Here is a 26431-nt window from a genome sequence, read left to right as displayed (position 1 = left end):
CTTATTTAAATAAACAACATTGAAACTGAGCTAATGCCATTCTGTCTGTATCTGATATGTGTAAATGTCTTGACCAAACCCTGATATGTGTAAACGTCTTGACCAAACCCTGGTCTTCCACAGAAGTTATCTTCATTTTTAGTCAAGTATGACAATTGGGTAATTTTTCCACCACCACCACATTTACAGTATGTTTACGTAGTCTGATCACCAGAGATAATGTGTAATGCAGTCTGTTTCCTGAGAACTTTGTTCTGAGAATTTCTCCATAATCTCCAGTGTTCCCTTTCAATGGCTACCACGGTTGTGCTGAGTAATAAGTCCACCATCACAAGGAGTATGTAGGCATACATGTTTTTAATCAACGATCATTTTCACCATGAAAATCATATTTTATGCAACACAGGAAAATGATATAAGACATTTGTCTTGTTTATTCAGCAACTTCTTCTCTTGTTTATTCAGCAACTTCTTTTCCCTGTAAAAAAAAACAAAAAAAATGATAAATCTGTATTCATGAGCGTGTATACACTTGGAAAGAGTATAATGGATCCAGCATTTAAGGCTCAGTGCTCAGCCTTAATCTTATGTTTTTTTCCCTACATGAAATGTGCTTATTAGCAATCTTAAATACCTACATTTTAGTGAGTGTAAAAGATCAATATTGATTTCTGTGAAGACTGGATCATAGGTGGTGTTTATGTGGTCATATCTGAGCATTTGTCAGATGTAGGTTTAGTAGCAGCTCTGTACCTTTCCAGTGCTGCGGGATTTAGCTCTGAGCTTGTTGACTTGACTCTCAGCGATGTCAGCACGCTCCTCAGCCTCCTCCAGTTCATGCTGAACCTTCCGGAACTTAGACATGTGGCCGTTGGCTTGTTCCTCCTGTGTGAGGAACAGAGAGGGAGAGCACAACATCAGCATTCAAAGTTTGAAGCTTCAGGTAGCAATTTAATGTTATAATTTTTTTTAAGTATTTAACAGTTTTTTGTTATTTTTATGACAGATTTAAGATTGCAAAGTATGTAGGGAAATAGATGATTAAGCAGAGAAAGTGAGTGGTGGGACGGGGGATCAAACCACTCCCTCCAGGGGCGTAAAGTGCCTAACTCCCTTTGGATTTCGTCACATTTTATAGTCTTACAAATTAGGATTTAAATGGATTGAAATTAAATTTTTTGTCAATGATCTACATAAACTGCTCGGGAATGACAAACTGGATTCCAAAAAATCAAAAAATGATGTAAAATAGAACAATGTGTCTGTCTATGGTGATTGCATGGCTGAATGCTCGATTTTATACACCTGTCAGCAACGGGTGTGGCTTTAATATTTGACGGGGTGTCCACATACTTTTGCATGTGTATACATGTATACAGTATATATATAAGTACCCCCAGAGTCAATTTAAATATTTTTGGGTCAGTCTCTGAGAGCTTAACACACCTGGATCGTTAAATTTTAGCCCATTATTACTTTCAAAATTCTTCATGCACTGTCGATTTGGATGTTAATCACTGCTAGATAGACATATTTAAGTCTCACCATAGACTTTCAAGCAGATTTAAGTCAAAACTGTAACTCAGCCAATCAGGAACATTCCCTGTCTTCCTGGTAAGCAAATTTAATGTCGACTTGGCCTTGTGTTTTAGGTTATGGTCTTGCTGAAAGGTGAATTAATCTCCTAGTGTCTGGTGAAAAGCAGACTGAACCAAGTTTTTCCTCTATGATTTTGTCTTTGCCGAGCTCATGCTGTTTTTTTTGTTCTGAAAAACTCCCCAGTCCTTGCCAATGACAAGCATACCCATAACATGATGCAGCCATCACCATGCTTGAAAATACTATGCTTTTTTTGCAGTATTACTTTAGTGCCTTCGCAATGGGCAAAAAATGGCTGAATCAACGTTGTTTATACAACCCCAAAAAAAGTGATGACGTTGACTCAACATGGAAAACTGACTTGATTTGCAAAAAGTAATCAACGTAAGGGCTTTTTGTGTTTTTTTTCAACCAAGATTTTACCGTAATTCATAGAAGTGGTGACATTTGTTGTTGATTTCACGTTGAAATAACGGTTAGTTGACAGCTCAACCAAATATAAATCAAAACTATCCCAAGAAATGTCTGTGCCCTGTGGGTTGTTGCAAAAAGGATGCATGTTTTGGAATATTTTTATACTGGACAGGCTTCCTTTTCACTCTGTAATTTAGGTTAGTATTGAAGAGTAACTACAATGTTGCTGATCCATCCTCAGTTTTCTCCTATCACAGCCATTAAACTCTGATAAAATTGCTGATGGGTTTCCTTCCTCTCCGGCAACTCCGTTAGGAAGGACGTCTGTATCTTTGTAGTGACTGGGTATATTGATACAATATTGAACGGCTTATTAGTAACTTCACCATGCTCAAAGGGAAACTCAGCATTTACCAATCAGTGCCCTTCTTTGCGAGGCATTTGAAAAGCGTAAAATAAAATGTTGTAATGTAAACTAGGGAAGAAATATGTTTTTCAATGTATGCTTTCAGAGTATTTGACTAATTAAGGGTGCTCACCGCTTCCTCAGCCTGTCTCTTGTAGGCTTTCACTTTCATCTGCAGCTTATCTACCAGGTCCTGAAGTCTGCCAACGTTCTTCTTATCCTCCTCAGTCTGTGGGAGAATATCAAATAATCAATGCGCAGTAGTTTTATACACAAACCTGTCTGTGTTTGTGTCAACCCACTGGGCAACGGCATCAATTCAACATCTATTCCACGTTGGTTCAACATATTTTCATTGAAATGATGTGGAAACGATGTTGATTTAACCAGTGTTCCCAGTGGGAAGTGTTTGAAGAAGGCGCTTTCTCTTACCTGGTAAGTAAGCTCCTTGACTCTGCGCTCATACTTGCGGACTCCCTTGACTGCATCTGCACCTCTTCTCTGCTCAGCCTCCACCTCAGTCTCAAGCTCACGCACCTTGTGTGGAAGAAATTAATGTAGGCATTTGTTTGAAGGGGTGAAATCAGATTTAACAAACCTTTGTAAAACAGAGGTATATTGTTCTACTCATTCAAGGAGTCAAGATTGTTGCCTGTTCCTATGTGCTTCTACAATTTTAATTGAAGGAGTCTGTAATGATAACAGCTTTTCATTATCTAGGTGGGTTATTGAGAGAAAAAGTCATTACACAATGGTCCTGTGTGTATTATCAAATACATTTCCTGAAATCAGTCTTTCAATATACCCTAATCCATTGTGCTGTCAACTCACCCTGGACTCCAGTTTCTGGAGCTGCTTCTTGCCTCCCTTCATGGCCAGATTCTCAGCCTCATCCAGGCGGTGCTGCAGGTCCTTGACTGTAATCTCCAGGTTCTTCTTCATCCTCTCCAGGTGAGAGCTGGTGTCCTGCTCCTTCTTCAGCTCCTCAGCCATCATGGCCGCCTGGAATGGTAGTTTATTTAATTTATGCACCAATTGGCACCAATCATAACATCTCTCTGAGATCTTATTTGTTGTAAACCAGCCCAGCTACCATTGGCACTTGGTGACAAATCAAGTGGATGTATATCAATAGATCATAAAGACTCACGTCAGTGATGGCCTTCTTGGCCTTCTCCTCTGCGTTCCTGGCCTCCTGGACGATGTCGTCCACCTCTCCCTGCACCTGCACCAGGTCAGTCTCCAGCTTCTTCTTGGTGTTCAGAAGGCTGGTGTTCTGGAGGATGAAACAAGACCCTTTGTTTTAATCTCAAGAGAACTTACAAGTCACAAGGCAGACAAGGTATGCTTGGTTGAGTTTAATGAGAAATGGCTTAGAGCCGTACCTGGGAGTGCAGCAGTCCAACGCGCTCGCTGGCATCTACCAGCTCAGTCTCAGCCACTTTGCGGCCTCTCTCAGTCTGCTCCAGAGCAACTCTCAGCTCCTCAATTTCAGCCATCATCAGACCGTTCCTGCGCTCCACCATGGCTACCTGCTCCTTCATGTCCTCTGAGGCACGGACAGCGTCATCAAGGTGCAATTGGGCATCCTGAGGTTCAAAATGACATAGGTTCATTAGGACTTGTGGAAGTAGAGACGATAGGATTGGTGACAGAACTGTTCATTGGTAAGAATTTCCCCAATATCCCTACCTTTCTGCAGTATATTAGTCAACACTATTCAATTCCTCTGTTCTATTCTTTTCTACAGATTCACAAAAAAATCTCTCCACATGTTCAGATGTTTGAGCCTGAGGGCCTAGTCCCTTTACCTTGAGCAGTCCCTGGACGTTCCTCAGCTGTTTCTGGGCCTCAGCGGCCTGCCTGTTGGAGTGGCTCAGCTGGATCTCCATCTCGTTCAGGTCTCCCTCCATCTTCTTCTTCACCCTCAGGGCGTCATTCCTGCTCCTGACCTCAGAGTCCAGGGTGCTCTGCATGGAGTCAATCATCCTCTGGCTGTTCCTCTTGATCTGCTCCATCTCCTCGTCTTTCTCAGCGATCTTCCTGTCCACCTCACCCTTGATCTGGTTCAGCTCCAGCTGCACACGCAGAATCTTGGCTTCCTCGTGCTCCAGTGTTCCCTGGACAAGGAGAAGCAGTCGGGTAAATTGTGTTCAATACATTTAGTTGTGTATAACACAAGGAACTAAATATATATAACTATGATAAACACTAATACAAGGAGCATTGGAATGTAGCTGGCATTGGCTATTGTTACACTACTTTTCTCATCTAACAGCGGCAGTTTGTACCTCAGCCTCCTCCAGAGCAGTCTGGATCTCAGACTTCTCTGTCTCCACGGTCTTCTTGGCCTTCTCCAGCTCGTGGATGCTCTTGCCAGTCTCTCCGATCTGCTCAGTCAGGTCAGAGATCTCCTCTGCACACACAAGCAGTTTAGGCTTGGGAGATTTTCAGTGGATATCGCCAATGCACTGAAGTTGACATTGAGGGTGCGTTCGTAAATTCACTCTGGCTACCTACTCCGATTTCAGAGCACTCTCATCTGAGTGTGCCAGAGCACAGAATAATTCATACATTTATGAATGCTCAACACCCTCTGAATATGGTACTTGTCGGCAAAAAAAGCGTATTTAAATTGTTGCCAACAGCACAGATACAGTCACCAACGCTCTGGATAAGATGAAAACAGCCTAACCAGCTCTGTTAGGGCGAGTAAAATGGTCAGAGTGAGGTGTTCTCTCATTTGTGTCTGGAAGTAGCTAGCCAACATTAGCCAGTTAGCTTGGGTGCTTGACTGCTGTTGTGAGGTCAGAACGCTCGGATCAAACCTACTCGTCGGCCAGTGTCCAGTGTGTGCTCTGAACACTCCGAGAGCAAAACGCTATGAATTTACAAACGGACAATCTGACAACGCTCTGAATTTACGAACGCCCAGAGCGCACTCTGGCACTTCAGATGGAATTTACGAAAACACCTTCAATCATAATAATTAATTAATTAATCAGCACTTCATACAGTCTTGCAAATCTAATTGCCCCCACTTCCTTGGGCTGTTCAAAGGAATACCGATTACAAGTGAAGTTTTTTAAATGTTATACCGTTCTAAAATGGTGTAATAGAAATGTTGATGGTTACAGTTTCCTAAATGTTCAAAACCCGAGTCAAACATGAGCCAAGTAAAACTGCTGTCAAATGCTCACGTTGCAGGTTCTTGTTCTCTCTCTTCAGAGTCTCCAGATGATCCAGAGCCTCCTCGTAGGAGTTCTTCAACTTGAAGAGTTCAGTGCTCATAGAGCGAGCCTCCTTCTGAGCTCCTTCCAGCTCAGCCTGGCCCTCCTCATACTTCTGCTTCCATTCTGCCAGGACCTAGGGGAATCCATGAGATTTTCATTACAAGTAATTGATGAAGAGTTTTGAATCAGAAAAACGCTGCAATTATACTACAATTGGTAATATAGCAGATAGAAAATGTCAACCTAGCGTGAGGTTTATTTATTTTCACCTTGTCAAAGTTCCGCTGCTTCTTGTCTAGGTTGGCGGCCATTGCGTTGGCTCTCTCAACGTCAATCATGAGGTCCTCCACCTCTCCCTGCAGCCTCTGCTTGGTCTTCTCCAGGGAGGCGCACTTGGAGTTGGTTGCCTCAATGGTCTCCTCAGCGTCCTGTAGACGCTGGGCCAGCTTCTTCCTTTTGGATGACAGAAGGTGTAGAAATGTTACAATACATATGGACCCTCACCATCCACACCCTATATTTGAGTTTTTGCTGTTGGGTGTGACTTACTTGGCCTCCTCCAGCTCCTCTGTGCGCTGGATGGCATCAGTTTCATACTTAGTCCTCCACTGAGCCACCTCACTGTTCGCTTTGGACATGCCGCGTTGCAGCTCTGCCTTGGCCTCCTGCTCCTCTTCAAACTGCTCTCTCAGGAGGTCACAGTCATGGCGGGCAGACTGGACACCGTGGGCCAGGGCGTTTTTAGCCTGTGAGAGAGAAAGACAAAGACAAAGAGATTTTAGAGAGATAGTAAAACAAATGACAGTAGAAGTCTCTGAGGGTGGCGTAGTCACCGTCTATATGAAGATATGGCTATAAACTCTGTGGTCGGTGGTATCCATTTTGTGTCCCTTACCTTGACCTCCTCCTCAATCTGCCTCTTCAGCTCCTCCACCTGCTGGGTGAATGCCTGTTTGCCTCTGGTCAGCTGAGACACCAGGGCTTCCTTCTCCTCCAGCTGGCGTCCAAACTCACCTGCAGGGATAAAGGGATATCTCGTTAATGGGGTCTCTGACCTCCTAAGATTGAAAATGTATTTTTAGGTATCGTAGGGCAATGTTATGTGGTGAATATTACGCTAGGAACTATTGTGGACTGGACTATCAGGATATAGCCCCCAATACATGTTATTGTGTTTTACTGAAGGAAAGCATCAGTTTGTTGTTCATTGTTGATGATGGTACCATTTTCTGTCAGGAGTCTGGCCCTCTGTCCGCTGATGTCGTTGACCTGGCGAACATTCTCATCATTCTTAGTCTTGAGCTCACTCAGCTGGTCCTCAAGAGTACGACACATCTTCTCCAGATTGCCCTGTTAGTGAAACATGTTCCATCATTACTTTATATATGGGACTCCTGTCAGCTGCAGTTCTCTGGAATGGTAATGTAGTTGACCCTCCTCAACACTGCTTGATCAAAACATCACTACTCACCTTAGCCTTGGCGACAGCCTCCATGTTGCTGGAGAGGTCATCAATCTCCATCTTGTACTCGCTCTTCTCCTTCTCTAGCTTCTGCTTGACACGCTGCAGGTTGTCGATCTGCTCCCCGAGCTCAGCCACACTGTCGGCCTGCTTCTTGCGCAGAGCGGCGGCTGTGGCCTCATGCTGCAAAGTGGACTCTTCAAGATCACGACGCAGCTTCTGGAACTCAGCCTCACGCTTCTTGTTCATATCAATCTGAGCAGAAGTGGCGCCTCCGGCCTCCTCCAGCCTCTCGCTGATCTCCTCAAGTTCCCTGGAGAGATCGGCCCTCTGCTTCTCAACCTTAGCCCTGGCAGCACGCTCAGCTTCAATTTCCTCCTCCAGCTCCTCAATACGGGCCTAGAACAGGAGACAGGAGCAGGAGGAATGAACACTACAATGCAGTTGAAACAATTGAATATGTTCATACTAAGCCAGTTCCAATAATATATTCAGTAGAAACTTGCCCATGCAGGAACCAAAACCACAATGATAAAAAGCACCATATTTACAATGGTACGAAGCAGCGGTAAGAAGCACCATCTTCCATCCTACTGAGCCATAATTGTTTTCAGGAAATGAAGGAACCGATTCAGGTGTTGGCTTTCCTGTACTGGAGCTTAGATCCTGTACTGTACCTGGAGTTCCTTGATCTTCTTCTGCAACTGAGCTCCCAGAGACTGTTCATCCTCAACCTTGCTGAGGAGCTGGCTGGTCTCAAACTCCTTTCTAAGAAACACAAACACGTAGATTGCAGAGTTTTGGTTCGATATTGTAAAGACAGAGTATCATACCATTCAGTTTCCTGTTAAGAATCACATGCAAATGGTCATTCATAATTAGAACAGTTAGTCAAGAACAACTATTATTTTGATCAATATGGCAGGTAATACTGTCGTAATTTGTTTGTGTTTACTTCTTGATTTTCTCATCAGCTTGCTGCTTGTCATTCTCCAGGTCCATTATGGACTCCTGGGCCAGTTTCAGATCTCCCTCCAGCTTTCTCTTGGCTCTTTCAAGGTCCATACGGAGCTTCTTCTCTTGCTCCAGAGAACCCTCAAGCTATAAGATATAAACACAATGTTCAAATCTTAACAACTTAAGGTAATATCATCTCATATACTATCATGCCCAAAATGTCAAACTCCTCTCACGTCGTCCACTTGCTGTTCCAGCTTGGTCTTGGCCTTGGTCAGAGTGTTGACTTTGTCCTCCTCTGCCTGCAGGTCGTCCAGTGTCTGCTGGTGGGCCTCTTGGAGGGCTTTCTTCTCCTTGGTCAGCTTGGCAACACTCTCATCCAAAGACGCCATCTCCTCTGTCAGGTTTTTAACCTGAAAACCACCACAACAAAATGAGTCTTTGGGCTCTTCACCATAAAGGAGAGATTTATCTTGATATATATTGCATTCATTTCATTTATATTAGAAATGTGTCAACAAGTACTGCACCATATTCAACACTAAATGGAAGTGTACACCATGCCAGTGTACTGAATGGAATTCATAAACGAGGGGGAAACATGCAATGAGTGTGGGGAATACTCCGCAACTGAAAATCAACTATTTTTCATTTTTCCTGCACCCACAACACGACTTGAATTCCATTTCTGTTAAGCTAGGTTTTGAGTTGATTATTGTTTGGTGGTTAGACTGTCTCTGGTAAAAACACAAGACCTTGTTTTCAGTGGCGTGCTTCTCCTTCTCCACTTTGGCTAGGGTGAGCTCCAGGTCATCAATGTCCTTCTTCAGCTCAGAGCACTCGTCTTCCAGCTTCCTCTTCTTGGCAGTCAACTCAGCATTCATCTCCTCCTCATCCTCCAGCCTCTCAGTCATCTCTTTGAGTTTGGCCTCCAGCTGGATCTTGCTCTTGATGAGCCCCTCGCACCTTTCCTCAGCATCGTTCAGACTTTCACCTTCCTGGTTTCAGAACAGGAGAATAAATTCAGAGGCCTCATTTTGTGTATCAAAATATAGACTTTATTTAGTCAGAGATCAGAGGAAATCAATATAAATTCATGAAATGTATTTTTAACATGGGCTATAAAAACGTGGGACTTAGCCACGAACTTCAGAGTGTGCGTGTGTGTGTTTGTGTGTGTGTAAATATGCCTTGATGAGGGTCGTTGGTCACTTACAGATGCGACTTGGAGAGCCAGGTCTGCCCTCTCCTGCACCAGGGACACTAACTTCTCCTCCAAATGCTTCTTAGCGGCCAGAGCCTTGGCCAGATCTGTCTTCATCTTCTCATAGTTCTCCTTCATGTTGGCCAGCTCCTTCTCAGTCTCAGCGCTTTGCAGCAGGGGCTTGATCTTGAAGTACAACTTCATCCATGGCCAGGTTTTCACATTCATGAATGAACGGATGTTGTACTGGATGGAGAAGATGGACTCTCTGGTCAACAGAAAGGATAGAGTAGCATGGTGAGTGACATGCTTAATAAAGCTACATTCTGGGAGTCAAAGAATACCACAACAGAGCCTTGTGACACTTTTGGTATACAGTTGAGGAATTGGGCTAGAGAAATGTAACCAGGCATGATAATGGATGAGGCTTTTCACTTTAAAATGTACACCAAACAAAACCATTGATTTCAAAGTTTAACAAACCAAACAACTCTATACACAAGGACAAATTTGACAAAAACACATTCACAGGAAGAACTGCAAGTTAACATAATGAAATGAAAGGAGATTTTACTGTAATTCTATTAACAAACTTTGCAAAGACAAAGTTTTTCTAGTAAATGTTCATTTTTTATTTTCTGTCTAAATTGAAATGTAACCTCTGTTAAATTCATAGACAGTGCTCTCAGTGACAAGACTGACAAGCTCATTAAGCATTTTGTATACTTAAAACCTGTTTGGGATAGGGGGCAGTATTTTCACGCGCCAAATAAATGGACATGTTGGAGATATAACGACGGAATTTATCGAACAAAAGGACCATTTATGATGTTTATGGGACATATTGGAGTGCCAACAGAAGAAGATCTTCAAAGGTAAGGCATGAATTATATCATTATTTCTGAGTTTTGTGTCGCGCCTGGCGGGTTGAATTCTGATTGTCATAATTCAATTGATGGGGTGCTGTCCTCAGATAATAGCATGGTTTGCTGTCGTCGTAAAGCCTTTTTTAAATCTGACACGGTGGCTAGATTAACAAGAAGTTAAGCTTTAATTTGGTGAATTGCACTTCTGAATGTATGAAAGTTAAATATTTCTAATGATTTATTTTGCATTTCGCACTCTGCCATTTCACAGGATGTTGTCGAAAGGTTCCGCTGGCGGAACCACTAGCCATAATTAAGAAATTAATATGTTAATATCCCAAATTTAAATGGCCTATTGAACAGCTTGCCAATTCCCAAACTACTGCGTTAGTAGAGCAATAAAATACGTACTTTCTCATTCTGATCAACTCACATCATATACAGTATATAATCATAATGAATTACATACAGGTGGTTCACAGAACGCTTTGCCAAGATATATACTATTTCTCACCTCCTCTCCATCATCTTGGTGAACTCTCTCCTCATGAGGAATCCACGGCTGAGAGCCTGGACCATGCCGACCAGAGCTGCTAGCTTCTCATCTCTCATCTCCTCCAGGACACCCAGCAGACCGGCTTTGAAGAACACCTGAAACAAGTAAACATTGTCAATGGAACCACAGTCAGATGGTGACAGATATAAATGGTTGACTGAAAAGAGGGGAAAACCACCACTAGACTGATTTGAACAACATAAACATTGCAATTCTTACAAACAAACCATGGGATAGGTTGTTTATAAGATGTTAGTTATTGTACAGTTGTAGATTAATAATGTATACTGATATAACTGCAGCCATACCACTAACACAATGCATATGATAATGAGTTGAGTTTCTCTGTTCTATACTTGTGATGTTTGAATTAGATTTTTTTTTAAAGGTACAATGTTTTTCCACCTTTTCAATTAGTTAAATGAAGAAGAAAGAACAATATCATAGATATACCAACTGGAAAAATGATGAATGGTTAGGGTTTATATTATCATTGAAGTTGTGATTTGTTGTCAGCCATGGCTGGGTTGTATTTGACTGACCTTGGTGTGTCCAAACTTATAATCCTCGTGATTTACATCAATGGACCCAAGTAGCTTCTCAGAAGCCTTCTTGTTGTCCATGAACTGGCCCTCTGGGATGACACTGGCATTCAGTACTTTATACCTGAATGAGGAAACATTTTTAACATGTGTCAAGTTGTAACAGGTTGGTGAAATTATGTGAAAGGTAAGCCTATTCTGATGCTGGGAAAACCCTTGGAGCAGGTATGTCTTGTGTGTGTGTGTGTGTGTGTGTGTGTGTGTGTGTGTGTGTGTGTGTGTGTGTGTGTGTGTGTGTGTGTGTGTGTGTGTGTGTGTGTGTGTGTGTGTGTGTGTGTGTGTGTGTGTGTGTGTGTGTGTGTGTGTGTGTGTGTGTGTGTACCTCTGCTTGAAGTCAGCATAGATGATTCTGCTGGGGAAGCCCTTTCTGCAGATCCTGATACCCTCCAGAACACCATTACACCTGAGCTGGTGGATAACCAGGAAGTTCTCCATCAGACCTGGTAAAACAAATCAAGTTTCTCTTTAATATTCATAAACTGGTTAAAGATTCAGATGGTTAAGGTTAGTGATACTGTACTGATAAGATGCCCTATTTAAGTCAATAAACACCTGGAGTCTTTGACTCGTTGGGGATCAGGCAGCGCACAAAGTGAGGATGAGTGCTCCTCAAGTTGGTCATCAGCTTGTGTAAGTTCTCCTGAAAGAGGGATACAAACCATTTTCTCAGAAAATAATTTATCATCATCATTGCACATTTTGAAGGACTGAATATACACATTTCAAAAGCTCACCCTGAACTGGGAGGACACAGTCTGCATGGAACCACCCTTCTTCTTGCCTCCTTTCTTGGCTTTATCTGTTAAAATGAGGGGAAAAGTAAGAGTTAGCTAGAAAAGTACATTTCCTAGAGCGGGCAGAATAAATAGAAGAATAATAAGATGTAAGATATCGATAGTGGTGTTGTCTTCAGCAAGCACACTAATTATAAACCAGATCATGTCAGGATATCTTCACACTTATCCTAATGCAAATGGTGCCGATGAGATCGTGTAAATTAACACATATTGTAGGAGAAAATTAACCCAGTGAATAACCCTGAGAAATTGTGAAACGTTCAAAGACGAATACAATTTAATTTGTCACATGCTTCGTAAACAACAGTTGTAAACCAACAGTGAAATGCTGACTCACGGGTCCTTCCCAACAACATTAAGAGAAAAATATAGAAAAAAATAATAACATGTGGAAAAAATACACAATGAGTAACAATAACTTGGCTATATACACAAGGTACCAGTACGAGTCGATGTGCAGGGGTACCAGGTCATTGAGGTAGATATGTGATGCTAGATACGTGATGCTAGTCTTACCCTCAGGTGGGGCAGCAGGGTACAGGGTAGCCATCAGTTTGACTGAGGCTTTCCCGTACATCAGAATAACTGATTCGTTCAGGGGGTCCTTGTTCTTATCCAGCCAGCCAGTGATGTTGTAGTCCACAGTGCCGGCGTAGTGTACGAGAGAGAAGTGGGCCTCTGGCTTGCCTTTGGCAGGCTTGGGCTTCTCAAACGCCTTGGTTTTGCCAAGATGCTGGTCGTTCAACTTGTTCTTGAAGGTAGTGTCTGAAGCCTTGGGGAACATGCACTCCTCTTCAAGGATGGAGAAGATGCCCAATGGCTTTACGAAAAGAGATTTAAGAGACATTTATTCCTTTAGTAAACATGCTATTTTAGGATTCTATTCCTTTAGTCACATAATAGGAGACATATTGACTTCTCAATGTTCAGAAACGTTGTACCACCGTGATAATATATCACACATCACTCGCTATGAGCTTTGCTGTTGTGGTCCAGTATAATCCTCAAAGACAGCTTACCTTCTCAATAAGCTCAATGCAGGCAGCCAAGTCCATGCCAAAGTCAATGAATTCCCAGACGATTCCCTCCTTCTTGTACTCCTCTTGTTCCAGGACGAACATGGTGTGGTTGAAAAACTGTTGCAGCTTCTCATTGGTGAAGTTGATGCACAGCTGCTCCATGCTGTTGTACTGTGGAAGGAATTTCAAAAGGGATATTTTCATCATACAAGGCTGTAATCCCTTTCAATCACAACTAACTGTCTTGTTCTGGTCTCATACTCACATCAAAGATCTCAAACCCGGCAATGTCCAGCACACCGATATAGAACTGCCTTGGATTCTTGGTGTCCAACATCTCGTTGATACGGATGACCATCCACAAGAACATCCTCTCATAGATGGACTTGGCCAGAGCCATGACTGCATTATAAACCTGCAATGATAATACCTCATATTAATACATGAGATATTGACCATGTCTAGTGATGAGGTGATAAGCGTTTGGAAAAACAACATTAGACCTACTATTGAAAAAAAGGCAATGTTCTCATCCCCAAAAGAATTCAGGTGCTCAGAAAATGGTAGATGCTGTGTTTCACCTTACCTGAGCCACAGTCTGTCCCTTGGTCACATACTCGTTGCCAACCTTCACTCTGGGATAGCACAGACATTTCAGCAACTCAGCTGAGTTCAGGCCCAACAGGTAGCCTATTTTATCAGCCACTGGAGAGAGAACCAACATCAACATACTCAGGCACTCAAGATCGCTTGTTTCTGATGTTACACTGACAAAAAAGTTTGTCCAACTCTTTTTAGTGGGATAGGTTTTGATTTTCATCCTCATCCCTTGTTTCAAATCATTTGTGGAGGTTGGAATTTGGTCTCCATAATGTATCTCCTACCTGACTTTCATGTGGTAATGTCTGTCTTACCGTTTCTATTTCTATGTTTGGGAATGGGTCTAATGCTTTCCATATTGTATATCTATGAGTGGGACTCACCCTCTGTGCCGTCTGGCTCGGCCTGTTCCTCACGCTGCTTCTGCTTGAATTTCAAGTTGCCATGGTGCGTTACAGCTCCTGTCAGCTTGTAGATGGCCATCTTCTCATCATTAGTGAAGCCCAGGATTGTAATGGCATCCTGGAATTAGAGAGGAAGTACAACAGTGATGAAGTCAACAGTAGTTTGCTCAGTTACAGTACACTACAGTTCTGTGCTCACTCCAGAACAAACGGGATGGAGAGAATTAACTGGCTTCTCTGTTCCACATGATTACTTTTGGCCAACACTATTGTGTGGCAGCACAAAATCAGTTTTACACAGTTCCACAGGACATTAAGTGGCACTCTCTTGTGGATGTCTTACATGTACCTAAAGGTGAAGTGTGGAGGCATGACGAGTGCCTTGAGACACATGTCTAACTAACTCAAAGGTGCCCATCTGTCACCGAGTTGGAATTGCACTATGTTCCTACCCGTTCCATGTCTAGAGTTTGGCTAACCCTTTGTATAACTCACGTCTGTGGCATCCAGCTCTTCCTTGTCGTTGATGCTGGGCACAGTGATATGACCCTGGCTGATCATGGGGAAGTCGTAGGGGTTTGTGGTGAGGAGCGTCATTTCTGTGGACAACGGAAAACGGCTTCTCAGTTACATCTCGTAGAATTCCAATGTCCTACCTTTACGGTATCTCTCCCTCCTTTACTCAGTAGATGGACTCAAGGATAAACTCAGCAAAAAAATAAATGTCCCTTTTTCAGGACCCTGTCTTTCAAAGATAATTCGTAAAAATCCAAATCACTTCACATATCTTCATTGTAAAGGGTTTAAACACTGTTTCCCATGCTTGTTCAATGAACCATAAACAATTAATGAACATGCACTGTGGAACGGTCGTTGAGACACTAACAGCTTACAGACGGTAGGCAATTAAGGTCGCAGTTATGAAAGTTTAGGACACTAATGAGGCCTTTCTACTGACTCTGAAATACACCAAAAGAAAGATGCCCAGGGTCCCTGCTCATCTGCATGAATGTGCCTTAGGCATGCTGCAAGGAGGCATGAGAACTGCAGATGTGGCCAGGGCAATAATTTGCAATGTCCGTACTGTGAGACGCCTAAGACAGCGCTACAGGGAGACAGGACGGACAGCTGATTGTCATCGCAGTGGCAGACCATGTGTAACAACACCTGCACAGGATCGGTACTTCCGAACAGCACACCTGCGGGACAGGTACAGGATGTCAACAACAACTGCCCGAGTTACACCAAGAACGCAAAAGCCCTCCATCAGTGCTCAGACTGTCCACAATAGGCTGATAGAGGCTGGACTGAGGGCTTGTAGGCTTGTTGTAAGGCAGGTCCTCACCAGACATCACCGGCAACAACGTCGCCTATGGGCACAAACCCACCGTCGCTGGACCAGACAGGACTGGCAAAAAGTGCTCTTCACTGCAGAGTCGTGGTTTTGTCTCACCATGGGTGATGGTCGGATTCGCGTTTATCATCGAAGGAATGAGCGTTACACCGAAGCCTGTACTCTGGAGCGGGACCGATTTGGAGGTGGAGGGTCCGTCATGGTCTGGGGTGGTGTGTCACAGCATCATCGGACTGAGCTTGTTGTCATTGCAGGCAATCTCAACGCTGTGCGTTACAGGGAAGACATCCTCCTCCCTTATGTGGTACCCTTCCTGCAGGCTCATCCTGACATGACCCTCCAGCATGACAATGCCACCAACCATACTGCTCGTTCTGTGCGTGATTTCCTGCAAGACAGGAATGTCAGTGTTCTGCCATGGCCAGCGAAGAGCCCGGATCTCAATCCCATTGAGCACGTCTGGGACCTGTTGGATCGGAGGTTGAGGGCTATGGCTATTCCCCCCAGAAATATCCGGGAACATGCAGGTGCCTTGGTGGAAGAGTGGGGTAACATCTCACAGCATGAACTGGCAAATCTGGTGCAGTCCATGAGGAGGAGATGCACTGCAGTACTTAATGCAGCTGGTGGCCACACCAGATACTGACTGTTACTTTTGATTTTGATCCCCCTTTGTTCAGGGACACATTATTCCATTTCTGTTAGTCACATATCTCTGGATCTTGTTCAGTTTATGTCTCAGTTGTTGAATCTTGTTATGTTCATACAAATATTTACACATAATAAACGCAGTTGACAGTGAGAGGACGTTTCTTTTTTTTGCTGAGTTTATATACAGTATATAATAAATAGCTTCAAAAGACTGGACTGAGGCTCCTAGAGTAGTGCATCACAGCGCATTACTTGATAGGTCTTTCCCATGAAAGATCTATAAAGACCAGACCCATGTCTAGATGTCTTGTTATCTTGGATGAACTCATTGTAATTGTATTAATAGATGGACTAGGATTTTTTTTTTTTTTAATAAGTTCCACAGATGGAGGTGTGAATAATTTCACATCAACCTCTACTTTTCCTTACCAACTAGTTCAGGTTTGTGGCCTGTCATCAACTGGTAGAAGATGTGGTAGCCTCTCTCATCGGGCAGCTGGAAGGCCACTCTGGACTTCTCCAGCAGGTCTGAGAGACAACGAGAGAGACAGAGTGCGAGAGAGAGAAAGAGAGAGAGAGAGAGAGAGAGAGAGATAGAGAGCGAACGAGAACATTACATGTGATGATATGATCTCCTAAAATATTCTGTGTAAATTAAGGAAAGCATTGAGAAATAATCAAAACCAACTCACAGGTCTCAATATCAGCTTTAGCCAGTTTGCCTGCTTGGAAGTGAATCCTGATGAATTTACCCTGAGGTAGAGCATGGGGGTTAGAAATATGTCTACAAAACAATTCAAACATTTTACTTTGATAGAACCCCTCGAAATGTTAGTTTGTTGGAATGTTTTTTTTCCCCAATATAATGTCACTTCCACATTATGCCCTTCATACTTACAAAGCGAGACGAGTTGTCGTTCCTCACTGTCTTGGCATTACCATAAGACTCCAGCAGAGGGTTAGCTGCAATGATCTGATCCTCAAGAGACCCCTGATTGAGAAAAACACAAGTTGCTAAGAAACTGATAAACCCTTTCTTGAAAAAGGATTCACTACTGGAAAAAAAAATCACAGCCCACCAAACTGAAATACGTTAAAACGGCAAAACCTACCTGCATTTTGCTGGGGTCTGCTTCCTTCTTGCTACCAGATACTGCAATGGTAGCAAAGTACTGGATGACACGCTTGGTGTTGACAGTCTTTCCTGCACCGGATTCTCCACTGGTTAATATGACAGAGAAAGAGGGGTTTTAGTCACAGATTGTGTCAGATTGGCTTTCACTAAGAAATAGCATTTAAAAATACACTTTTGACCTGTTATCTAACAGAAGTAAATAATTAACAAATATTCCCACTCATTGATGTATTATTGCACATAGTCTAATCCAAAATAATCCCAAATACATTAAAGCAGATGTTGTTGTTTTTTCTGAGGAGGGGGGGGGGGGGCGGAACATAATTGCAAATAATTTGTACACTGCAAATTGACCGCAAGAAGCCTAAACAGATTTAACAAAAACATAATAATTTCAAACCTTGATTACGTTGGGATATGATCACATATGTCTCTCTATTTATGTGTGGGAATACTTTGAGATCAGATTTCCTAAATTATAATCACTTGGACCTGATTTCCATTTAATCATTTACAACACATTAGGAACACTTGCTCTTTCCATGACATAGACTGACCAGGTGAATCCAGGTGAAAGCTGTGATCCCTTATTAATGTCACCTGTTAAATCCATTTCAATCAGTGTAGATGAAGGAGAGGAGACAGGTTAAAGAAGGATTTTTAAGCCTTGAGACAATTGAGACATGGACTATGTATGTGTGCTATTCAGAAGGTGAATGGGAAAGACAAAAGATTTAAGTGCCTTTGAACGGGGTATGGTGGTAGGTGCCAGGCGCACCAGTTTGAGTGTGTTAACTACAATGACTATAATCCATTGTGCGGCTACACAGAGAGGGAGAGAAGAGACAGTAGACGTGCGATGGAGAGGGATAGAGAGATGTTGCTTCACCAGGTATCTCTACCTGAAAATGTATGATCTAGGTGGTTGGTATTCAGCAGTCATAAAAGTATGCCTTATTTACTTTATGATAATGACTTGGAATGAAATAATAAAGTCATCAAATAAAACAAATGTAATGTATACAACTTACATATATAATTAAAGTAATGTGACTAAATGATGGTTAATTAAGCAATAAGGCCAGAGGGGGTATGGTATAATGCATTCAGTTGTGCAACTGACTAGGTATCGCCTTTCCCAAGTTGTTAAAAAAAAAGGAAAGACATTTTGGTTAATCACTCAGCATAAACAACTTACGTAATCAGGATGGACTGGTTCTCCTTATCTGGAACCAAAAAACATCATGTTTATTATTCTCAAGCAACATTATGGGTATATCATGAATTTCATTTTGGAACATTTTCTATTCAAGGCTTATGAAATCAGATATTCCAGGCAAAATGTTTAAACCTACATGAGAAAACAGTAGATTCCCTCCACCCATCCACCCATCCATCCATCCATCCATCCATCCATCCATCCATCCATCCATCCATCCATCCATCCATCCATCCATCCATCCATCCATCCATCCATCCATCCATGAGATCTCGTACCAATCATCATGAACTGAAAAGCGTTGTCAGAGACGGAGAAGATATGGGGTGGAGCCTCCATCCTCTTCTTCCCTCTGTAGGCGTTGACAACCTCTTCGTCGTACACGGGGAGCCACTTGTAGGGGTTCACCGTGGCACAGAAGAGCCCAGAGTAGGTCTGGATGAAAGGGATTCAATAAAATTGGATAAATGTACTTGTTTTTTTTTGTTGGTCTACTGCAGTGGTATGTTTTGGTTTATACGGTTCATTTATGTGTAGTACTGGAAGTGTGTATTTCTTATGTTCATTTATTGTATGTGTAGTACTGGAAGTGTGTATTTCTTATGTTGATGTATGTGTGTGTATGTTTATGCAGGTTCTTACATAAATCATCCATGCTGCATAACGCTCTTTGAGGTTATACAACACCGAGGCTTCATTCAGGTAGGTCATCATGGCCATGTCCTCAATCTTGTCGTACTTAGGGGGGTTCATCTGATAGATGTCTGCTTCTTTGAACTCTTTTCCTTCCTGAAACAGTCAGAATTCTACATTACACACAGATCAAACTGGACATGACTGAATGCATTTTGCTCATTATTTAAATCTTTAAAAAAAGATGCATTCCCCCATTTGAATCCAACTACTCTGTTATTTAACACCCATTGACACATAAATGGTTATTCTTGACTAATCAATGACAATAATTCCATGCCATTGTTAAAGGTTATATTCTCCTTACAAAAAACAAAGAAATACTTCTTAATCTATCTCTTGTTACTGATTTCATATTGCCTATAGGCATTTTTTTTTCATTCATTTTGTTGATTTTTCAAGAAAGAGTAATTGCACAAACTTGAACTTGAATACTTTTCAGATCAGGCTTACCTCCTTACTGCCATCAGGTTTCGTGACTGTCACAGTACACTTTCCATCGGCCCTGGCAGTGACCAAACCCTTTAGGTACAGCTCCACCTTGTCTGTCACATAGCAGGCGTTCTTTGAATCAAAAGGCATGGCTTGTGCCTCCATCCTCTCCCTCTCAGGCTTACGAAGGTACAAGGCAGCCTTGCCGTAGATTTGCATCTCCGCGTCCGTACTCATGGTGACGGATTACTAGGAAAGAAATGAAACAAGAAACTAGAGTGACTCTGTGGTGCTTCCTCCACAGTCAACAGAGTTAGATAAGCGGTATCTCTCACAGAATATTTCCATCATTTTTATATGAAGACTCAAACAATGTCTCACCTTCGTTTTCCCCTCCTACAGATTGATTTGTACTCCTTGGAGGACCCTGTGAAACATTAGAATGTTGTGAATTCTAAAGCCTTATCATTTAGCCCCCGAAAGGCTAGAAAACAATTTGAATGGCATCTTTCAACCCAAATCATTACAACCATGTCCAATTCAACTACAGGTGCAACTGGTTACTTTCATTTTCCTAGTGGCAACTTACGTTACTAGACATTCTGTCAAGAATTCAAAATACCCCTGAAAACCCAGTTACATTCTAGAACACCCCCTCAATTTACAAACAAGTGCAGGAGCACCACTTTTGACTGTGAATTAAAGTGACAGATTATAAGTATAACACCTTTAATGTAAAAATAATAATAATAAAAATAGCTTTAATCAATGCCACTTGACTGCATATTGTAAAATCTTAAAAGAGACTTATAAGAGAAAATGCAGAACTCAATTCAAACGTTGCATTTAGCTACTACCTCAGATGCTGAGTGAATGTAAAAATCTAAGGATGTGGAGAGAGTCTTACCACAGAGGAAGAAGGAGCTGACTTATGAATGCTGGGTTCTCAGCCTCCTTATATCTGGTTGAAAGTGCAAACCAAGCAAAAGTTAAATATGGACCACCCTGGTGAAGGAAATGTATTGGATGAGAGACCGATGTATTTCTGTGTCTCACTAGCCCCACCCACTTCAGGGAGCATCCCACACACTCCCATTACATGACTTTGTAATATAATATTTGTCTCTGAATGGAATTTCACAGAATATACGTAAATGAGATGTAATTTAATAATTAGGACAACATAATTTGTTTATTTATCAAATTGATTAAAATATTACAACCAAGGCCCCTCAAGTACTGTAATGGAGTCAGTCCATGTTTCCCCAATATCACTAAAATAGTTTTCATAAAATCTAATCTGAGAATATTTAGTAAAAGTTTTGTGATATTATTCCTTATGAACAACTTTATATTTTCAATTTTTTGTTTGAGTCATTTTGTATTTGGCTTTCAATAATCGCTCATTAAACTGTTGAATCAAATGTGTATTTATTCATCTAGAATATGATATTTTGAAGACGCTATAGGCACTATTATTTGTCTCACATTTCAGTTGTCTAAAACGGTCCAGCAGGATTATAGCTACTTGGGGTTAGCTTTAGGGTCATAATTCTTATGGCCAGCACAGTATTTCAATGTTCGGTATAGCACTTTCAAATACCACATTGTAATAATAATACATTTATAATTAATTAGTAAATCGTTTTTCCATCATTTATTTATCATTAATCTCACATTTGTAAATGTTAGCAAGCCTCTTATTTAATACTGATGAATAATATAAATCATAAGGGCCCTCCCTATACATTGGTTTATAAGGACCAAAACATGAAGTGCTTTCATTTCTAAACAGTAAAACAGATATGTGTCACATTCTCTACTGTCGCCTAATGTGAAACATTCTATTTAAAATCTAAAATGCTGGAGTATAGAAGGCAAATATAAATATGTAGCTTTACTGTCCAAATACGTATGGAGGGGGATTGAATAATAAAACTGACCTTAGATCAGTGTCAGAGGAATATGTACCCCTTGACATACCCAACTAGAAAACTGTTTATTTGGCCACAAAGACCACAACTGACTTTACAGCCGTGGGTCTTCTCACAATGTACTGAGCACTGTACTGAGATCAGTGCTGAGGTCATTGCAAATCCTTTCAAAGTCAATTCAGGAAGTGAACTTTAATTTTTTCATTAAAAAAAATCATTGTGCACAGTTTACTTCCTAATGAACTGATTTGTATTTCTTCCACTACAGCACTAATGTACTGATCCTGATTTCAAGTAATTACGGGATAAATTGAAGATTAAGATCAGTTGATTTAGCAGAAGGCGTTGTGTTAATGCTGAGGTGGAATAAAAGTTTGAACACCATGTGGATGGCTGTCCAGAACAGAAGTTGCATACCCCTGATATACTATTAATAACTGGCATTAGTAAACTGGCATAATAAAACTGGCATTGTACATATTTGACGTATTTTGGCATGGCCGGGAGGATTCGGAATGGAACTCTTGATCCAATACATTTTAAGGGTGTGACTCAGGGCTCCATTCAATCCGCAGCGTGGAAGATCTGCATTGTAGTGCCATTGACATTTAAAGGCAATGTGGCCGGAGACTGAATTCACGGTAAACGCTGCATATGTCAGATCAATAGGAAATGTTACTTTAGATGTCAACCGTGCTACAACGCAGATCTTCTGGTCTATGGATTGAATCGAGCCCCTAGTCTGTGCTTGCAAAGTAGTTTCATCACCACAGACAGGAGTTTGCCTGAGACACCCCAACGCCTTGGCTCATGTCAGCATTTTTTTTACATGATTTCATCCATTAAAATGTCACAGCCAGTAAAAATCTAAATCTGGAAATGAAATGTCACAAGCTGTGACATGGATCCACAAAACAACTGAGCTGGGCTCAGTTCACTCAGATCTTATTTTCCAGGACCCATATTTTGCTCTAAATTTATTACAGTGGCCAGTAAAGGCAACGTGAGGACCTCATGATGGACTAATAAGATCAAAATAATGTGCTGGTCTGTATCGGATCTCTGTGTGTTCCACAGTATAGGTCAGGGGTACTCAAATATTATTTGAGAAGGTCCGGTGAGCTAAAAAACTTTAGCTGACATGGTCTTGTTTTTTGCTTTTGCTTTTATCTTGTATTTAACTAGGCAAGTCAGTTAAGAACAGATTCTTATTTACAGTGACTTCCTATCCCGGATGACACTGGGTCAATTGTGGGCCTCTCAATGGGACTTGCTATCACAGACGGATGTGATACAGCCTGGATACAAACCAGGCATTGACGCGACTCGGGTGTCCCATTGAGATGTAGTGTCTTAGACCACTGCATCAGTCGGGAGCCCTGATCAACTGTCATGAATTGTTTTCTTTAATTAATCTCTCTAAGGTCGGCAGTGACTGATGTGACAAGATGAAAATTGCATTTTAGAAATTTAGAAAATGCAGTTTGTTCATTAAACTTTTACATCTTTCAAGGGTAAGTTGAAAGCCTGACTGAGTTCCTTAAAAAAACAAATAAATATATACTATAATTTTTTGGTCGGGACCTGTGGTCCATAATGACCCCGTTCTGGGTGTGGATGCGGATCGCAGTCTGCCTGTTGAGGATGGCTGGTATTTGTTATGCGGTTTTCACTTTTCAGCATGCAGTATGATGTCAATGGAGGGCCAAATGTAATATTAATGTCATACTGTTACGTGAATTAAGTTATCAATGTTCTTAAACCTAACTTCAATTTAAACTACTCAGCTTGTATACCAGAAGGTGTAAGGTTCCGGTTGAAATAAACAGACTGAGGCCCAGCTAACAATGGTCAGAACGTTTATTTATGAGAGCTCTGAAATCCTTACAATGTACAAAGCCTTTTATATTAACACACACACACACATTAGTCGAGAACTCCACCTCGCTTTAGGCGGCTGTATTCTTCCACAGTACACATACATTCCTTATCAACCTTGCCACCTGTCTTCTAATCTCCTGCCAACTAGCCGTTCCCAGGCCGTTGTTTCTCTCCCTAACTTAGGGAGGCATCTTCTCCTTTTCCTTTCCCAAGGTCGTCTTATCAACTCTGCCCTGCTCATTTTGAATTGGTAACAGTGTCTTACTCACACACAGTATTGGAATATAGTTTTTAACCCATTATTTTAGCCTTATTTTGAATACATTCCAACAGGTTATAGGGTTTCTGAGTGAAATCATTTAGTCAAATCTTTAATCATATAATTTCAATTACACATACATATAAGAAGTAGTCAACCCGGTCTGTGACCTTCTCCGCGGCCAATCACCATGTTCTGAAACTGGGTGTCAGAAATACATGCAGCCTAAAGTTGTTTAGGATTGTTTTATGACCCATCGTCATAGAGATGGTATCAAACCACAGCTGCTGAGCTGTTCTTGAATCTCCAATTTGATCCCATACAGTTGATGGCAGAGTTACAACAAGTATACCAAAGCAACAGATCATTTACAAGCCCAATATGGCCATGTGTCAGAAATACATCCAGCTTCCACAGCAACATATCTAAAGTCATTTGGCATTGCTTTATTGTCATTTCAACCGCACACCAGAAGATATGACCATATACAAAACAGACTTATACTTGACATGGCCATTATACGGATCAGTCAAATACCTGCTTGGACAGATATCTGTTTGGAGAAATTTATTTTTAGATGTTCAAATGGCAAAACAAGACAGATTGTAGGAAGACACAGTCTGTCACATTTGCCGTAGAGAGGAGAGGACCAAAGCGCAGCGTGTGTATCGTTCCACATATTTTATTGAACTGTGAAACTATGCAATACATACAAATAAACTGAATAAACAAAACAACAAAACGTGACGCAGATGTGAAACATACACTACTCAAAAACAATCTCCCACAAACCCAGGTGGGAAAAACACCTACTTAGGTATGATCTCCAATTAGAGACAACGATGACCAGCTGTCTCTAATTGGAGATCATCCCAAACAAAACCCAACACAGAAATACAAAACTAGAATATAACATAGCCGAAAACTAAAATAGAAAACCCCCGTCACGCCCTGACCTACTCTACCATAGAAAATAACAGCTTTCTATGGTCAGGATGTGACACAGTCAAGGACAAGAAAAGTAAATTCCATAACAGAGAACATCAATAAAACTGGGAAATCCACACCTTCCCCTTCAGCTGCAGCTGTTGGAATAAAAGCATCTGCGGGGAGCAGGGAACTCATCCTAGCCAAGCGTTTGGAAGATCCAAGACAAGTGGCAGCCCAATCCACTAGATGGCCCAACCAATGATCAATGTTAAGAAGTGCAACACCTCACATCAAGTCACAGTATTGAAAGACTGATTTAAATCATGGGGGAAATGTTGAATAGAAGGTGTTAACAATGACTCAATAACCCATGAATTCTGGGATTGCTATAAAGTCTAAAAGTTATAGGTGGTGTTATAGAAAGCTGGTTGTCAGAAGTATTACAATGTAAATGTACTTTTAATCTGTCTGTCTGCATATTTCAAGAGAGCATATGAGGTGCAGTGAGAAACCTGATGGGTTGGAAGATACTTTTCTCATCAATCATCTTGAAAAAACATGTACTTAAAAACTGGAAATCAAACGCTTTATTATCTAAATGTTGAAAGTGCGTGGGTGATGGGGGTGCTGGAGATGTGGATGGGGCGCTGATGATGGGATGGGTGTGCTGGAGATGTGGATGGGGGCGCTGATGATGGGATGGGGGTGCTGGAGATGTGGACGGGGGCGCTGGAGATGGGATGGGGGTGCTGGAGATATGGATGGGGCACTGAAGATATGGATGGGGGCGCTGATGATGGGATGGGGTGCTGGAGATAAGATGGGGGTGCTGGAGATGGGTTGAGGTTTCTGGAGAAAGGATGGGGCGCTGGAGGTGGGATGAGCGCGCTGGAGATGTGGATGGGGGCGCTGGAGATGTGGATGGGGCGCTGGAGGTGTAGATGGGGGTGCTGGAGATGTGGATGGGGCGATGGAGATTGGTTGAGGTTTCTGGAGAAAGGATGGGGGCGCTGGAGATGTGGATGGGGGTGCTGGAGATGTGGCGATGGAAGGAGAAACAAAATGGTGCAGTTTGAGGCCATGTGGCAGGTAGGTTTGTGGATGATGTTGTGGATGTATGTTGCCGTTTGTGAATTGTATTGCTAAGAAATATATATATTAAAAATACAAATACAAATAAGGCGTTGAATGGAAGGTTGTCCAGTTTAACTGATGCTGTGGTAATATGTAATGGGGTAGAACCGATTGATGCATTGTGAATGGACCCTTGTTGGTCTACCAGTCCCAGGTGTGGCTCATTGTTAATTAGGGTGTGGCCCACACTGCCTTGTTGTGTAATTCAGGATGTCCATCTCCTTACTATGTGCTGGTCGGCGTGCCTTAGGAGCAGTGGTGGATTCAGGTATAGGCGACATGGGCAGCGACGTGGGCAGCCAATGGTGACATTTGCGCGATGGGTTGTCTATCGCTCATTTGCACGTCACGTCAACGATATGTCACAGTGTGGTACTGTGGGTCAATTAACCTTGTCGGAGTGGGCGCCCTGATTCTAGTTTGTGGGGGGGCGGGGGTAGGATGACCTCAGGTCTCCCCACTGGAAGCCCGAGGTAGGGGGAGCAGGGCAATCTATCAAATAGCGCACCTCTGACTTTGTCCAGTACTATTGCAATTAGTAAAATAATGCACACTATGAAATGCTACCAAATAAACCACAATTCATTCATAATACTATGAATATGTAGTTTCACAGACATACTGTTGCATTTTTTAAGGGGTGGTGTGAAATCGTTAAGAGTAATATAAAACCTATCCGCACACTACCAA

General features: G+C 42.0%; 1 protein-coding gene across 1 annotated transcript; it reads right to left on the bottom strand.

The window, feature by feature from the left end:
- Positions 1-338: 338 nt before the first annotated feature.
- Positions 339-20532, bottom strand: LOC106593049 (myosin heavy chain, fast skeletal muscle-like). The gene is made up of 41 exons (XM_082961026.1): positions 20511-20532; positions 19985-20030; positions 19625-19852; positions 19121-19267; positions 18757-18913; positions 18458-18485; positions 17237-17345; positions 17023-17115; positions 16817-16877; positions 16554-16652; positions 14615-14718; positions 14099-14237; positions 13702-13820; positions 13381-13530; positions 13116-13286; positions 12613-12916; positions 12034-12098; positions 11852-11939; positions 11622-11739; positions 11240-11363; positions 10656-10792; positions 9288-9543; positions 8827-9069; positions 8308-8484; positions 8070-8215; positions 7792-7882; positions 7124-7513; positions 6876-7002; positions 6548-6666; positions 6202-6398; positions 5922-6105; positions 5620-5785; positions 4711-4835; positions 4231-4539; positions 3805-4008; positions 3570-3695; positions 3251-3421; positions 2852-2956; positions 2553-2648; positions 754-885; positions 339-478 (listed from the first exon to the last, which is right to left on the bottom strand). The coding sequence occupies exons 3-41, from the start codon at positions 19838-19840 to the stop codon at positions 458-460; spliced, it is 5814 nt and encodes a 1937-aa protein (XP_082817152.1). The 5' UTR covers positions 19841-19852; positions 19985-20030; positions 20511-20532; the 3' UTR covers positions 339-457.
- Between the last annotated feature and the right edge of the window lie 5899 nt (positions 20533-26431).

Source organism: Salmo salar, chromosome 14, assembly GCF_965601325.2.
Source record: "Salmo salar chromosome 14, fSalSal1, whole genome shotgun sequence".
Classification (NCBI taxonomy): domain Eukaryota; kingdom Metazoa; phylum Chordata; class Actinopteri; order Salmoniformes; family Salmonidae; genus Salmo; species Salmo salar.
The sequence above is the reverse complement of the archived record's forward strand: the minus strand, read 5'-3'. Positions and strand labels throughout refer to the sequence as shown.